The sequence below is a fragment of the Silurus aristotelis genome, assembly GCF_946808225.1.
Source record: "Silurus aristotelis genome assembly, chromosome: 2".
NCBI classification, from domain to species: Eukaryota; Metazoa; Chordata; class Actinopteri; order Siluriformes; family Siluridae; genus Silurus; species Silurus aristotelis.
In genome coordinates, this window is record NC_139575.1 from 36,112,713 (window position 1) to 36,126,161 (window position 13,449).

The following is a 13,449-nucleotide window of genomic DNA, read 5'->3' on the forward strand; positions in this document are numbered from 1 at the left end:
TTTTAAAATGACACACTGCAACTTTAAGTTGCAAATTGTGCAGAACAAAGCAGCAGTACTAAAAGTGTGCGAAATCGGAGCATTGACATAAATTACACGTTGGAATTGGGGTTTCTTTTTGTTCCTTCGTTTATGTGAAATTCTCGGCGAGGTGTTTGTTCCCTACAGATGGCACATCTGTAAGCGCTGCATCTGCAAGAGAACTTTAAAGTGCCCTCTTAACTTTTTACAGCTTTAACACTCAGTAAATATGGGCGATGGGTTTAATTCAGCAAATTGCCTTCAATAATTCACAACTAATGACAACCGGTTTAAACCGGATCTCGTGAACGGCCCTGATTGCACGCCAGCGCGTTTCCTGTGCCAGACGCTCCAGAAGCAATCAAGGTTAAAACACTGCAATGCAGCAGGGTCCATTTTTTTAAATGAAAATAAATTTCTTCTTACGTTTGTCCGCGCCAACAAACGGCGGGTTTGAACGCAGCGATTCATTTCCACACTAATAAAAGCGGACAGATGGTTTAAATGATCTGGTGCCAGGAAAGGAATCGGAAAGTATAGATCAAGGAGGCTGTTAGAGTGAATGCCTTTAAATGCAACGTCTCAATTTAAAATGGATCAAAGGTTTGTGGACACCTGGCCAGAAGATTGGTATGTGCTTTTTTTGAACAGCCCATTCCACATTTAGTCCCTATTTACAGTTATCGTAACCTTCACTCTTGATGCTCCACTACATTTTGTGGAGATTTGTGCTACTCAGGTGTTAATAAAATCAGGAACTGATGTAGGTGAGGTGAGGAGGCCTGGGGTGCGGTCAGCATGAAAAAAATTATCCCACAAATGTTCAATAGGGTTGAGGTCAGAGGTCTATCACAAGAAATCTTTCGCTTCAACCCTTGTGAAGCAGATCTTCATGGACCTGCCATGTGCACAGGGACATTGTCATGCTGGAACAGGTCTCCTAATTCAATAAAGTGAAATCCTGTGTTTCTCCAATTTATTTATGGCAACTATTTGATGAAGAACCACATATGGCTAAAAAAACTCAGGTGTTCCAATACTTTTGTCTATATTGTGTATATTAGTCCTGTACATACAGCGGTGGAAAATAGCTAATGAGCAAATATTTTATTGAGGAAATGTAAAAGAAATGAAAATCATATTATTTTCAGGGGTTCTATAAAGTTGTGCTATTTAAAAAATAATAATTTCTAAGAGTGTATTTATTTTAAAAAAGTCATTAATTTTGAGCTATTTTAATTAACCTTACATAATCTCTAAAAATCTGATGTCAGAGTTAAATTATTAACCGAATTAAAAATCGACTACCCCATAAAACTCAACCGAGCCCATAAAGTTCCCTGAATTTTAAACACTATTATACTTTTATTATGATTTATTTTATGAGTGTATATTTTTAGAGAAATAATTAGAAGTAGTGATTTACAGTAATTAATCACAGAAATAAATCAAGCCTATTAAAATGCAGGCATCAGAGACTGAGTTGGATCCTGGCAGGAATATTATAATATAATAATCTGTATAATATTATATTATACACATAACATATTAAAAATGTAAATATTATTATTATATATATATATGAGTTCATGTATAAGTGATTATAGACTAAGCGTATCTCTTTGTGCCTCCAGTCTCTCCTCCATGCAGATTCGCTCCAGAGGACACATCAGAGCGCTCTGCAGCTGCAGCAGAGAGCTGAGATGATGCTGCAGGCCGGACACTACGACCCTGACGCCGTCCGAGCCTGTGCTGAGACTGTGGCACTGCACTGGCAGACCCTCATGCTGAAAATGGAGGACCGGCTCAAGCTGGTCAATGCCTCAGTGGCCTTCTATAAGACCTCCGAACAGGTGCGGTGTGGAGGAGTGTGTAGGAGAATAGAGGATTGTGAAGGAGACTGGAGGAGTGTGGAGGAGTGTTGTGGAGATTGGAGGTGTGTGGAGGAGATTGGAGGAGTGTGGAGGAGATTGGAAGAGTGTTGAGGAGATTGGAGAAGTGTGGAGGAGATTAGTGGATTATAAAGGAGATTGTATGAGTGTGAAGGAGATTGTATGAGTGTGAAGGGGATTGGAGGAGTGTGGAGAAGATAAGAGGAGTGGAAAGGAGATTGGAGGAGTATGGAGGAAATTAGTGGATTATAAAGGAGATTGTATGAGTGTGGAGGAGATTGGAGGAGATTACATGAATGTGGAGGAGTGTGGGGTGTTTGGGGGAGACTGGAGGTGTATTAAGGAGATTGGAGAAGTGTGAAGGAGTATGGAGAAGTAAAGAGGACTGTGGAGTGTGAATGTGGAGGAGATTGATGAAGTGTGGAGAAGATTGGAGGAGTGTGGAGGAGATTGGAGAAATGTGGAGAAGATTAGAGAAGTGTGGAGGAGATTAGAGAAGTGTGGAGGAGATTGGAGAATTATAAAGAAGAAGTGTGGAGGAGATTGGAGAAATGTGGAGGAGATTAGAGAGTGTGGAGGAGATTGGAGGAGTGGGATGGAGATTGGAGGAGATTAGAGGAGTGTGGAGGAGTTTGAAGGAGTGTGGAAGAAAAGTTTGAGGAAAGATTAGACAATTAGACAATAATTAATTACAGAGTGAAAATGTTTATCAGCTACTTGAATACTATTAACGTTAGATTTAGAAACATGGTTGAAGGTTCTTCTTAATTCATTTTTTTTGTGTTCGTGATAACCTCAGGTGTGTAACGTGCTGGAGAGTCTGGAGCAGGAGTACAGGAGGGAGGAGGACTGGTGCGGGGCGCACGACAAATTCGGCTCGACGTCAGACACGGATCACGTGACTCCTCTCATCAGCAAACACCTGGAACAAAAAGAGGCCTTTCTCAAGGTTACACACATACGCATTACTCACGTGTTTACTCACTTTCTCACACACTCACATGCACTGCATCTGTCCCCGTACACCTGTCTCTGTTTGGCAAATCTTTTTACAATCCCAACAACCTGCAAGTGCTTCTGTTAGCACATTTCACTGAGTTTATCAACCTGCTGCTGGAGTGTTACTCCTGTGAAAAGTTCACCTCCAAAATAAAGGTCTTGATGGAGGAATGTGGTTACACCACGCTAGCTGCGTAAAGTTTGCTAGGTGTTGGGAATTGGCAAGACCAATTTTGGGTGAAAATGCAGAACCATTGTTTATTGACTAAACATTTCAATAAAGCCATGTGGGAAAGAGTAGCACTCCAGGAAAGTAGACCTCCAACAGACCCGTTGTGTGTTGGTTTTGCGCACAGGCCTGCACTTTAGCTCGTCGGAACGCTGAGGTCTTTCTGAAGTACATCCACCGCAATAACGTGAGCATGTCAGGGGTCACCAGCCACAACCGAGCACCTGAGACACAGGTCAAAGGTTGGTCACCATTTCAAGCATGCCAGAAAAATCTTACAGCTTGCCTGCATCTTTGAAATAAGCACGATTTCATACAACACCAGCACGAGTATCAGTGTATTATAATGTGTCTAAGTGTGTCTATGTGCGTGTGATAGCCATTCTGAGCGAGCTGCTCCAGAGAGAGAACCGTGTACTGCATTTCTGGACGCAGAAGAAGAAGCGTTTGGACCAGTGTCAGCAGTATGTGCTGTTTGAACGCCATGTCAAGCAGGTGAAAAGATTTTCTCTGTAAATCTTATAAACCCATATTGTATTCACAATAAAACATATTAAATGTACCATTTTAAGGAAAAAATTATGTAATTTTGAATTGATTGTGATCCACGGGCCTTCAGGTGCACTGCATTTAAAACTGCATTGGCTCATTATCACCTCCAGAAATCACCGTCTGTGAACACAGCTTGCCATGTCATCCACAAATGCTGGTTAAATCTCTGTGATACAAACAAGGAGGCATGTGTGAAAATGATCCAGAAATCCATCCTCTCTTATCCCAAGCTGATTTAAAATGTACCCGATGTGGTGCTGGGATTTGAACCCATAACCTTCTGAGCAAAAGTCCAGCATCTTAACCGCTTCTCTATCACTTCTGAGGAGAGAAACTGCAAAGGAAATGATGGTTTATAGTTGATATGTTATGACAGGAGCTTTAAATGATGGAGTGCTGAAGAGATCCCTGTATGTTCTCTGACTTTTTCTTCTCTGTCTTTTTTTGATTGTCAGGCATTGGACTGGTTGCAGGACATTGGTGAGCAGTATTTGTCCACACACACATCTCCAGGTGAAACCACAGAAAAAACTCAGGGATTGCTCAAAGACTATGAGGAATTTCGTGTCTCCGCAAAGGTATATTGAGATTTTCATCAGAAACGTTAGAGGGAGTTTTGCACTTTGTAAATAAGTTTTTCACACGTACAAATTGTTTTCATCTTGACTAGATTTCCTTCCAACCAATCCTAAATCAAGGCCTTATTATATACGGTGATTACAGTTCTTTAAGTACAGTCTAATGCCTACCTGCAGCAAACCCAGGAGAGGGTGAAGCTGTTGATCCAGCTTGCTGACAGTCTGGTGGAAAAAGGGCATGTCCATGTGACTGAGCTGAAGCGGTGGGTGTCTACCGTGGACAGGCGCTACCGGGATTTCTCTCAGCGCATGGGGCAGTACCGCTCCAGTCTGGACCGGGCGCTGGGGCTGTGCTCCGAGGTGAGGAGAACGTCTTTGTTTACTGACTTTATGGATGGATGGATGGATGGATGGATGGATGGATAGATAGATAGATAGATAGATAGATAGATAGATAGATAGATAGATAGATAGATAGATAGATAGATAGAGAGATAGAGAGATAGATAGATAGAGAGATAGATAGAGAGAATAGTCATTGTCATTCATCACAATGGTGAAGACCAACACATATAGTTGTGGTGTACAGCATAAAAGGTGTTAAAAGGTGCAGCAAAATTCCAAAAGCTTTAAAAAAAGTAAACTTCTAACATCAGGGTAATAATCAGGTTTTGTTGAGGTTTCAGTTAAGTGCTAAAGATATAAATCAACCCGGAAGAACTTGAAAACACAATGGGTGCCAATATTAGTGAAACTTGGCAATGCAAGATAATTTAATAAGATTTCAGCTTTAAGCAGCAGTGTATCACAACACGCTACTTTGTTCCTGCAGGACTATAAAGACCTGGAGTTGGACATCATCCCTGCCAGCCTGACCCACACCGACCCCGAGGTGAACCTCAACGACCCCAACCATGAAGTCAACGAGGAGAAGAAAAAATCGGCCAGGAAAAAAGAGTGAGGCTCCTGAAAGAGTGAAAGCATCAAATGCAGTTTTACATTTTTAGTTCTTCCTTTTCTGAATCAGTTCCAGACTCTTTTTGGTGTGTGTGTGTGTGTGTGTGTGTGTGTGTGTGTGTGTGTGTGTGTGTGTGTGTGTGTGTGTGTGCTTGCTCCCCATCCAGCTTCTTATTACACATTTGTTGGCAACTAGTTCCTGGAGGAAATTCTTTCTCTGATCAATATTTTAAAGTGCAAAGTGTTTTTTTTTTCGTGGAACTCAGCGGTGAAACTTTCTCTCTGCTGCAGGTACATCATGGCAGAGCTGCTGCAGACTGAGAGAGCGTACGTCAGAGATCTGCAGGAGTGTCTCGAGGTGTGTTTCAGTCCCTCAATGTTTTCTTTTAAGAGAGAGAGTGGGAGTGACAGTGGGAGAGAAAGAGTGGGAGAGAGAAAAAAAGAAAATGCGTGAGTGAGAAAGAGTGTGAAAGAGGGGGGGGTAGGAGAGTGTGAGTGAATGAGAAAGAGGGAGAGAGAGAGAGAGAGAGAGAGAGAGAGAGAGAGAGAGAGAGAGAGAGAGAGAGGAGGAGAGTGTGAGTGAATGGGAAAGAGGGAAAGAGAGCGGAGGAGAGTATGAGTGAATTAGAATGAGGGGGTGAGAGAAAGTGGCACATTAAGTGAGTGAGAAACAAGGGGAGAAAGAAAGATAAAGTAGGAGAATGAGTGATGGGTAGGGAGAAACAGAAGGGAGAGAGAGAGAGAGAGAGAGAGAGAGAGAGAGAGAGAGAGAGAGAGAGAGAGAGAGAGAGAATTTCAAAGAGAGGGGGTGAAGTGAAGTGTGTGAGTGAGTGTGTGCGTGTGTGAGTGAGTGTGAGTGAGTGAGTGAATGAGTAAATGAGTGCGTGAGTGGAAGATAGACGGAGTGACAAAAGTTGGGGGGGTGAGAGAAAGAGTGGGGGGGTGGAGAGAAAAGGGAGAGTGGTAGACAGTGAGAGAAAAACAGTGGAAGAGAGAAGAAGAGAATGAGAGAGAGAGAAAAAAGTGAGAGAGAGACATATTTGATTAATTATACTACATTTGATTCTATCACAGCACTGTAGGATTCTTGCTTCTGATTGGTCAGATGGTGTTGATCCTTTTTCTACAGCAGCTGCTCAGTAGTTCAGGCTTTAAAATCATGTGTGTTTTCATTCCTGTGCACTGATTTACCAGGGACTTGTATAACAAATAAACATTTAAAAAAGTTATTTTTGATGAAGCATTTTACATTTTGGTTTTGGTGTTTGGTGTTTTGGTGTTAGCACTTTTTTCAAGAAACATTCTTACTGTAGATGCAACAGGAAGTAAATCATAGCGAGAATTTCACCATTAGATGTAACTACAAATGGATAAAAATTATAATTATTTAATTTTTAAAGCCGTTAGCTTGTAATGTGTTGGTAATTGCTGTGGTGTAAGAAAGAGTGATAATATTGGGGTGATGATAACATCACACAACCCCAGTGCTGATTATTTTGCTCTAACATGGTATTTAACTCAACTCTTATCAAGCAACATAAGACGGAACCACGTCGTATGTTGAAGAACATTTAGAATTTATTTCCTATTACATTAAATATAATTACAATTTAAAAAATACAGAGACGAAGCCAAGTTGAAAAAAGTTAAAGAACAAGTGGAATGCAACAAGACGCTCCTAACAGTATTGAGAAACCGGTGTCCATTCAGGCTCTCGAGGGTCCACTTACAGATGCAGGTCTTATGATATTGAGATCCAAAATGGCCACTTGAGGGCAACAGTTTCAGTAAGGAAGATCAAAGTTTGCTTGGCTGTGGGTAATAAATAAAGATGTGGTTGGTCCACTTGATGGCTAGAGACTAGCAGTGGAATAAAGAGCCACAATAATGAGGGCTTTAGATATTTTAACAGGATTTTCACCAAATTCCTAAGCATAGCCTGGATTTGTGTTAATCATCTGTTCAGTCTGATTCCTGGGCCTATTTTTGCAGACATTCATGTGGGAGATGACCAGTGGCATGGACGAGATCCCTCAGGGAATCGCTAACAAGGAGCATGTCATCTTTGGGAACATTCAGGAGATCTACGATTTCCATAACAAGTACATCATCCAGCAGTTTCGAGTTTCCTGTTATTACTTTTACTTGATTTTGCTTTGAATCATGATGGAATTATGTTGTTTGTAGCATTTTTTTGAAAGAGTTGGAGAATTATGAGCAGCTTCCTGAAGATGTGGGTCATTGTTTCGTTACATGGGTAAGAGATCATATTACATATTCTGTCCTAATATACATTTATACACTAGAAGTGTTCAGTTGAGTGAGAAACATTTGTACTGTTACACAAACCCCAATCAAAGCACTTCTAATTTAACTAATCATCTTTAGAATAAAGCTGTCCTAGCATTAATGCTGTTTTAAGATAATTGCTGGTAGTTAGCTTTTTTTTTTCTTTTTTTAGGCTGATAAGTTTCACATGTATGTCACCTACTGCAAAAACAAGCCAGACTCCAGCCAGCTGATTCAGGGTCAAGCTGGACGCTTCTTCGACGTGAGTATATGTTTTTTTTCTTTTTTCTTGAAGAAAAGACTCAGTGATCCGAGGGTTTTTAAGTGTACAGTTAGATGGCAGCAGTGAGCTGCTTTTGTTATCCTCTCTGTTCATCTCTCATACATTAACTTTGATCTTAGACCAAGATGTAATACACTATATGGACAAAAGTATTGGGACACCTGAGTTTTCCAGCAATCTGTGGTACTTTTCCAAACTGTTACCACAATGTTGGAGACACAATTGTACCCGAACCTGTTCCAGCATAACAAAGCGCCTGAGCACAAAGCCAGCTCCTTAAAAAAAAAAAAAGTTTTGCATGGGTTGGAGTGGAAGATCTCCTGCTATAGAGCTCTGACCTATTAAACACTATTAAACACCTTTGGGATGAATGTAAACGCTGACCGCACCCCTGAGCTCCTTACCCTCACCTACCTGACTTTACTTGTGGATGAATCTCACACACATTTTCACAAACACACTTTAAAATCTAGTGGATCATCTTCCCAGAAGAGTGGAGGTTATTATAGGAGCAAATGTGGACTGGGATGTTGAAGAAGAAGCACATCAATCCCATTGTCTGGTGTCCACAAACTTTTCTATATAGTGCATAATCACTTGTACAAACAATTCTATGTAACTAATCAAGTGTAATTAGAGTTAATTCCAAAAAAAAAAAAAAAAAAAGAAAAGGAAATATAATAATTGCCTTGTCCTGATTTTTTTAATGAATTATTGCTTAAAACATTTTTTTACAAGAATGCAGAATTTTCCTTACACATATATTTTTCTTTTTAAAACAATTACCTGTATTTGTATAATACATTTAAAAGCAAGAACGTAGCTATATATTATTCTCTTTGATTTAATAAATTCTTTAATTTCAATGCCAACAAGGGCCACCACAAACCAAAGACCATTAAGTTTCTTAGAGCCGGAGAGAAGGCCCACCCACAACCCAGAATAAAGTCTGGTCTCCTCACTACCGCTTCAGACTGGCAATCCAGGTGGATCTTGATAAACGGCTGAAGATCCCTACCAGAATAACATGCACACAGATTCGTCCAGACATGATCATTGTCTCAGATTCCACCAAGCAATTAATTGTATTGTCTTGAAAAAGCGCATGGACGAGTCCGACGAGAGGAAGCTGGCTAAGTACCAAGAGCTAGTTGAAGAGTGTAGAAAGCAGGGCTGGAAAACTGGTTGTGAACCTTTGGAGGTGGGAGAGGTTTTGCAGGGCGTTCACTCTGCAAAGTACTTACGCTGTTAGGCATCACGGGGGAGACAAAGAGGAAGGCGATTAGAACTGTAACTGAAGAGAAAGCCACTAGATGGCTTCGGATTGAGAGGGCAATCGCTACTGGGACACAGGCCGGGGTCTGATCAACCCCGGCTGGGTCGCCTGGACGAGGGTGTCTGATGTTGAAAGACCCGAAACACCCAATGACCCCAGGATACATCACTGATGATGATGTGTCCCAGTGCATCTGTATGATGTATCTTTTTAGTAAGTAATTATTCAATATTAGAATATTGTTTCACATATTTTTATAGATTGTTTTATTTTATTTGATTTTGAAAGTTTTTACCCCATTCTTTTCCTCTAGAGGATTGCATGAGACCTTGTTACCTGTCCAAATCTTTTGTCCATTTTCAGTTCTTTTCAATTACGTGTTCCCTAATTAAGGGTGAAACTGATGCTTGGTGTCTCCAATTTCCAATTTTGGTTTTGGCACTGATGTTTGTGTTTGTGTGTGTGTGTGTGTGTGTGTGTGTGTGTGTGTGTGTGTGTGTGTGTGTGTTTTCTTGTTTTGTTTGTAGGAGATCCAGAAAAGACACGGGCTGGCCAACTCCATCTCCTCCTACCTCATTAAACCAGTGCAGAGAATCACCAAGTACCAGCTGCTGCTTAAGGTAGAGCATGGCACTTTAATAATAATACTGTTAATTACACACGTATGCCCCTAAAAATGTTTTAAATGTGTGTTTGTGTGTGTGTGTGTGTGTGTGTGTGTGTGTTTGTGTGTGTGTGTGTGTTATTAGGAGTTGCTGACTTGTTGTGAAGAGGGTAAAGGGGAGATTAAGGAAGGGTTGGAGGTGATGTTAAGCGTGCCTAAACGAGCCAACGACGCTATGCACGTGAGCATGCTGGAGGGTAAGAGCTTCCGTTTACTTGAATATGTGGACAAAAGTATCGGGACTCCTGATGTTTCCATCCATATGTGGTTCTTCCCCAAACAGTTTTATAGAATGTCTTGTGATGCAGTAGCATAACATTTACCATTCACTTGGACTAGGAGACCCAAACCTTTTCCAACATGACAAAGCCCCTGTGCACAAAGCCAGCTCCATGAAGATCTGCTTTACATGCTTTGGAGTGGAAGATCTCATGATATATAACCCCAACCATATTAAAGAACTTTGGGATGACCTGGAACGTTGACTGCACGCCAGGCCTCCCCACCTCACCTACATCAGTACCTGCTTTTACTTACATTCTTGTGGCTGAATTTCACACAAATCTCCACAAGCACAATCCAAAATCTAGTAAAGCGTCTTCTCCGAAAAGTGGAAGGAAAAACCATAAGACAACGTTTCATATTACTTTTATTACACTTTAACTGATTCAAAACGTCTTTTTTTGGTTTGTAGGTTTTGATGAGAACCTGGCTGTTCAGGGTGAGCTGATACTACAGGACACGTTCCAGGTTTGGGATCCCAAATCGTTGATCCGAAAAGGCCGAGATCGTCACCTTTTCCTTTTCGAGATCTCTCTGGTGTTCAGTAAAGAGATGAAAGATTCGTCCGGACACACGAAATATGTCTATAAGAGCAAACTGTTGGTAGGTTGCGCAGAAAATCAAATCTATGACATTATATGTAAAATATATGTCTCAATATAATATGTACAACTTTTGACATTTTTATAAACTTTTAAATAACAGGTCAGAGTGAGCCGTTTTTCATGGTTGCATAACCAGATTTTTGTTTATTCGATAAACTCCTGAAGAAAACTTTACTATATGTTTAAAGTCACTTTCTTGTCACTACTGGTAATCCTTTTACAGACGTCCGAGTTGGGGGTGACGGAACACATTGAGGGAGACCCTTGTAAATTCGCTCTGTGGGCCGGACGCACTCCGACATCGGACAGCAAAACCATCCTGAAGGTAATCTTTTAATTCAAAATATAAACCTGTATTGCATTTCTCTGCCTAATATCTTCTACCTCTGTTGGATTCCCTTGTGTGCTCTTTTCCTGCAGGCATCTAGCATGGAGGTGAAGCAGGAATGGATACGGAATATCAGAGAGGTGATCCAGGAGAGGACAGTGCACCTTAAGGGGGCGCTAAAGGAACCCATCCACCTTCCCAAAACTCCATCCAGACAACGCAGCATCAGCAAGAGGTAATTTAAAAAAATCGGTCCCTTTCTATTTCTTTTCACTCCAAAATTTTTATTTTTTATCGTATTCTTGAACAAAGTCACAGAAATAAATTCATTCAGTTAATAGATTTAGTTATGGGGGAAAATTTTTGGAAATTGTCACGTGTGATTTTGGAACTTTTTGCCTCATAAAATAGCTAATGGGAGTTTTTTGTATTCTGTAAATAGTGATGTGTTCATCATGATTGTATTTTACGTATCATTTTTTAGGGAAAACACAGAAGATGCAGATAGCCAGGGTGATGCCAGCAGCCAGCCGGACACCATCTCCATCGCGTCCCGCACCTCGCAGAACACCGTGGACAGTGACAAGGTAGGACTAAATCTCTTACAAAGCACCGCATTGATAAAAGATCTTCATGGGAATATGCTAAAAAAAAGAAGCTCTGTATGATATATCAAAGTTAAATCGGATTAGAGCTCAGAAGATCCAACACCTTGATATGATTTCACTAGTGTGTTTACTGAGAACTAACACATCTGCGACAAAAATGTTTTCAATTAGATAGTAATAAAAAATAAATAAGTAGACGAGTGATTGCATAAGTCTTAACCCGTGTTGCTGCAAAACCTCTAAATTAGTGATTCAATTAGAAAGAGACGTGGTAACGGAGTCAAACTGGATTTTGTTTTGCTAGTGTGGAATTACACATCATTAGCATATTTTGTCAGAAGCTGAGTTTATGACCCCGAGTTTATTGCTCTGTTCCTCTCTAATAGAATAGCAGAGCCTTTTTGTGCAACACAGACTGAAACCTCATTCAGTGATTCGAACCACAGGCCGTATTCAAATTGTTGGTTGGAGTGTTAATGCATGTGATTCCTTTTATTATGATTTGTCCAATAATGTAAGTATAGTTGATTGATAAAACATAATCTTGCTCCAGAAATGAGTTGATGACAATTTAATCTGCTATATTTGTTTAAAATAAATGCTAAAATATTCCCATAGTATTCCCACTTCTGAATCTGACCTGAACTTCCTACATAAATCAAGCATGACTTCTTGTAGTAGAATGAAGGCTGCACCATCACCACCACCTAACAACCAATCCCTGACCACTATTGGTTCTAACAACCAATCCCTGACCACTATTGTTTCTAACAACCAATCCCTAATCACCTGGATTTATAATATCCATTGTCCTAAACAACCAATCTCTGATCACCATTATTTCTAACAACCAATCATTGATCAGCATTTTTCCAACAACCAATCACTGATTACTATTTCTCTAACAACCAATCATTAGTCCCTGATCACAAGAATTTATAATATCCGCTGTCCTTGACAACCAATCCATGATCACCATTTTCTAACAACCAATCACAGATCACCAGTTCTAATAAAAACCGGTCACCACTGTAACATAATGGGTTGAATACAAACTCTGATTACATGAAATATTCTGTAGCCCTGGACTTTCCACATGCATAAAAACACAGAATACAATATTAATTTCTTAGCTCGAAAATGTCTACAGATTATTATCATTTAGATTGATTATGGCTTATTATATTATTATAACATTACTATTGTTACTTAGGGATTTCTGATGAATTTTGGGAAAAGGGCTCGGGTGTCTGAGGAGCATGGGAGGAGAAATGGATCATAGGGGATGTATGTAGAACAGGACATGCAGTGTGTGCATGTGACTGTGTGCTTCTGTGTGGCTTGTTTTTTTCACGGTGGAAAAAATGACTTTCTGCCATTATGGTACAGTGTTTTAATGATTTGTGTGTGTGTGTGTGTGTGTGTGTGTGTGTGTGTGTGTGTGTGTGTGTGTGTGTGTGTGTGTGTGTGTGTGTGGTTTGGAAGCTTGTTAGGGTGTGTCTAAAATCCACACTTTCAAATCATACCAATTTTTTCAACTGAATTATGAAATGTCTTGCTTTTCTCTTATTGGCCTTGTAGCATTAAAATAGCACACAAACAGATCTCTTCTTATGATCATACATATTTAGTGGTTTGTGTTCTTGGGATTTTGTCCAGCATCCTTGACAACTTTTGTGTGTTTGTCCCCAGCAGTGTAAAAATATAAACTCTTATTTTTGCATGCACCATGAATCAGAGTTTGACTTTCGACTTCCCTCATGTCTTTTTTTTTTTTTCCTCTCTTTCACTGCTTCATCCCACTAAATCTCAGTGACTCAGACCTGTTTCTTCTCCTGTGGAAAAGCTCTGTCTGATCTACACTGTGGTGTGGTTTCACTTTGCCA

At 40.3% G+C, this 13,449-nt stretch overlaps 1 protein-coding gene across 2 annotated transcripts in view; it reads left to right on the forward strand.

Moving 5' to 3' along the window:
- Positions 1–13,449, forward strand: part of kalrnb (kalirin RhoGEF kinase b) — a 71,624-nt gene that overhangs the window by 34,109 nt on the left and 24,066 nt on the right. For both annotated transcript variants that reach the window (XR_014530643.1, XM_083523879.1), the window contains exons 17-33: positions 1,656–1,874; positions 2,713–2,862; positions 3,269–3,383; positions 3,521–3,636; positions 4,149–4,271; positions 4,449–4,631; positions 5,104–5,228; positions 5,520–5,586; positions 7,221–7,330; positions 7,416–7,485; positions 7,690–7,779; positions 9,604–9,696; positions 9,826–9,937; positions 10,435–10,625; positions 10,851–10,952; positions 11,048–11,190; positions 11,440–11,542. Coding sequence is in view for 1 of the 2 variants with exons in the window: in XM_083523879.1 (XP_083380005.1) it covers positions 1,656–1,874; positions 2,713–2,862; positions 3,269–3,383; positions 3,521–3,636; positions 4,149–4,271; positions 4,449–4,631; positions 5,104–5,228; positions 5,520–5,586; positions 7,221–7,330; positions 7,416–7,485; positions 7,690–7,779; positions 9,604–9,696; positions 9,826–9,937; positions 10,435–10,625; positions 10,851–10,952; positions 11,048–11,190; positions 11,440–11,542 (2,112 nt within the window). In the remaining variant the exon portion in view is untranslated. The remainder of the gene's footprint in view (positions 1–1,655; positions 1,875–2,712; positions 2,863–3,268; positions 3,384–3,520; positions 3,637–4,148; positions 4,272–4,448; positions 4,632–5,103; positions 5,229–5,519; positions 5,587–7,220; positions 7,331–7,415; positions 7,486–7,689; positions 7,780–9,603; positions 9,697–9,825; positions 9,938–10,434; positions 10,626–10,850; positions 10,953–11,047; positions 11,191–11,439; positions 11,543–13,449) is intronic.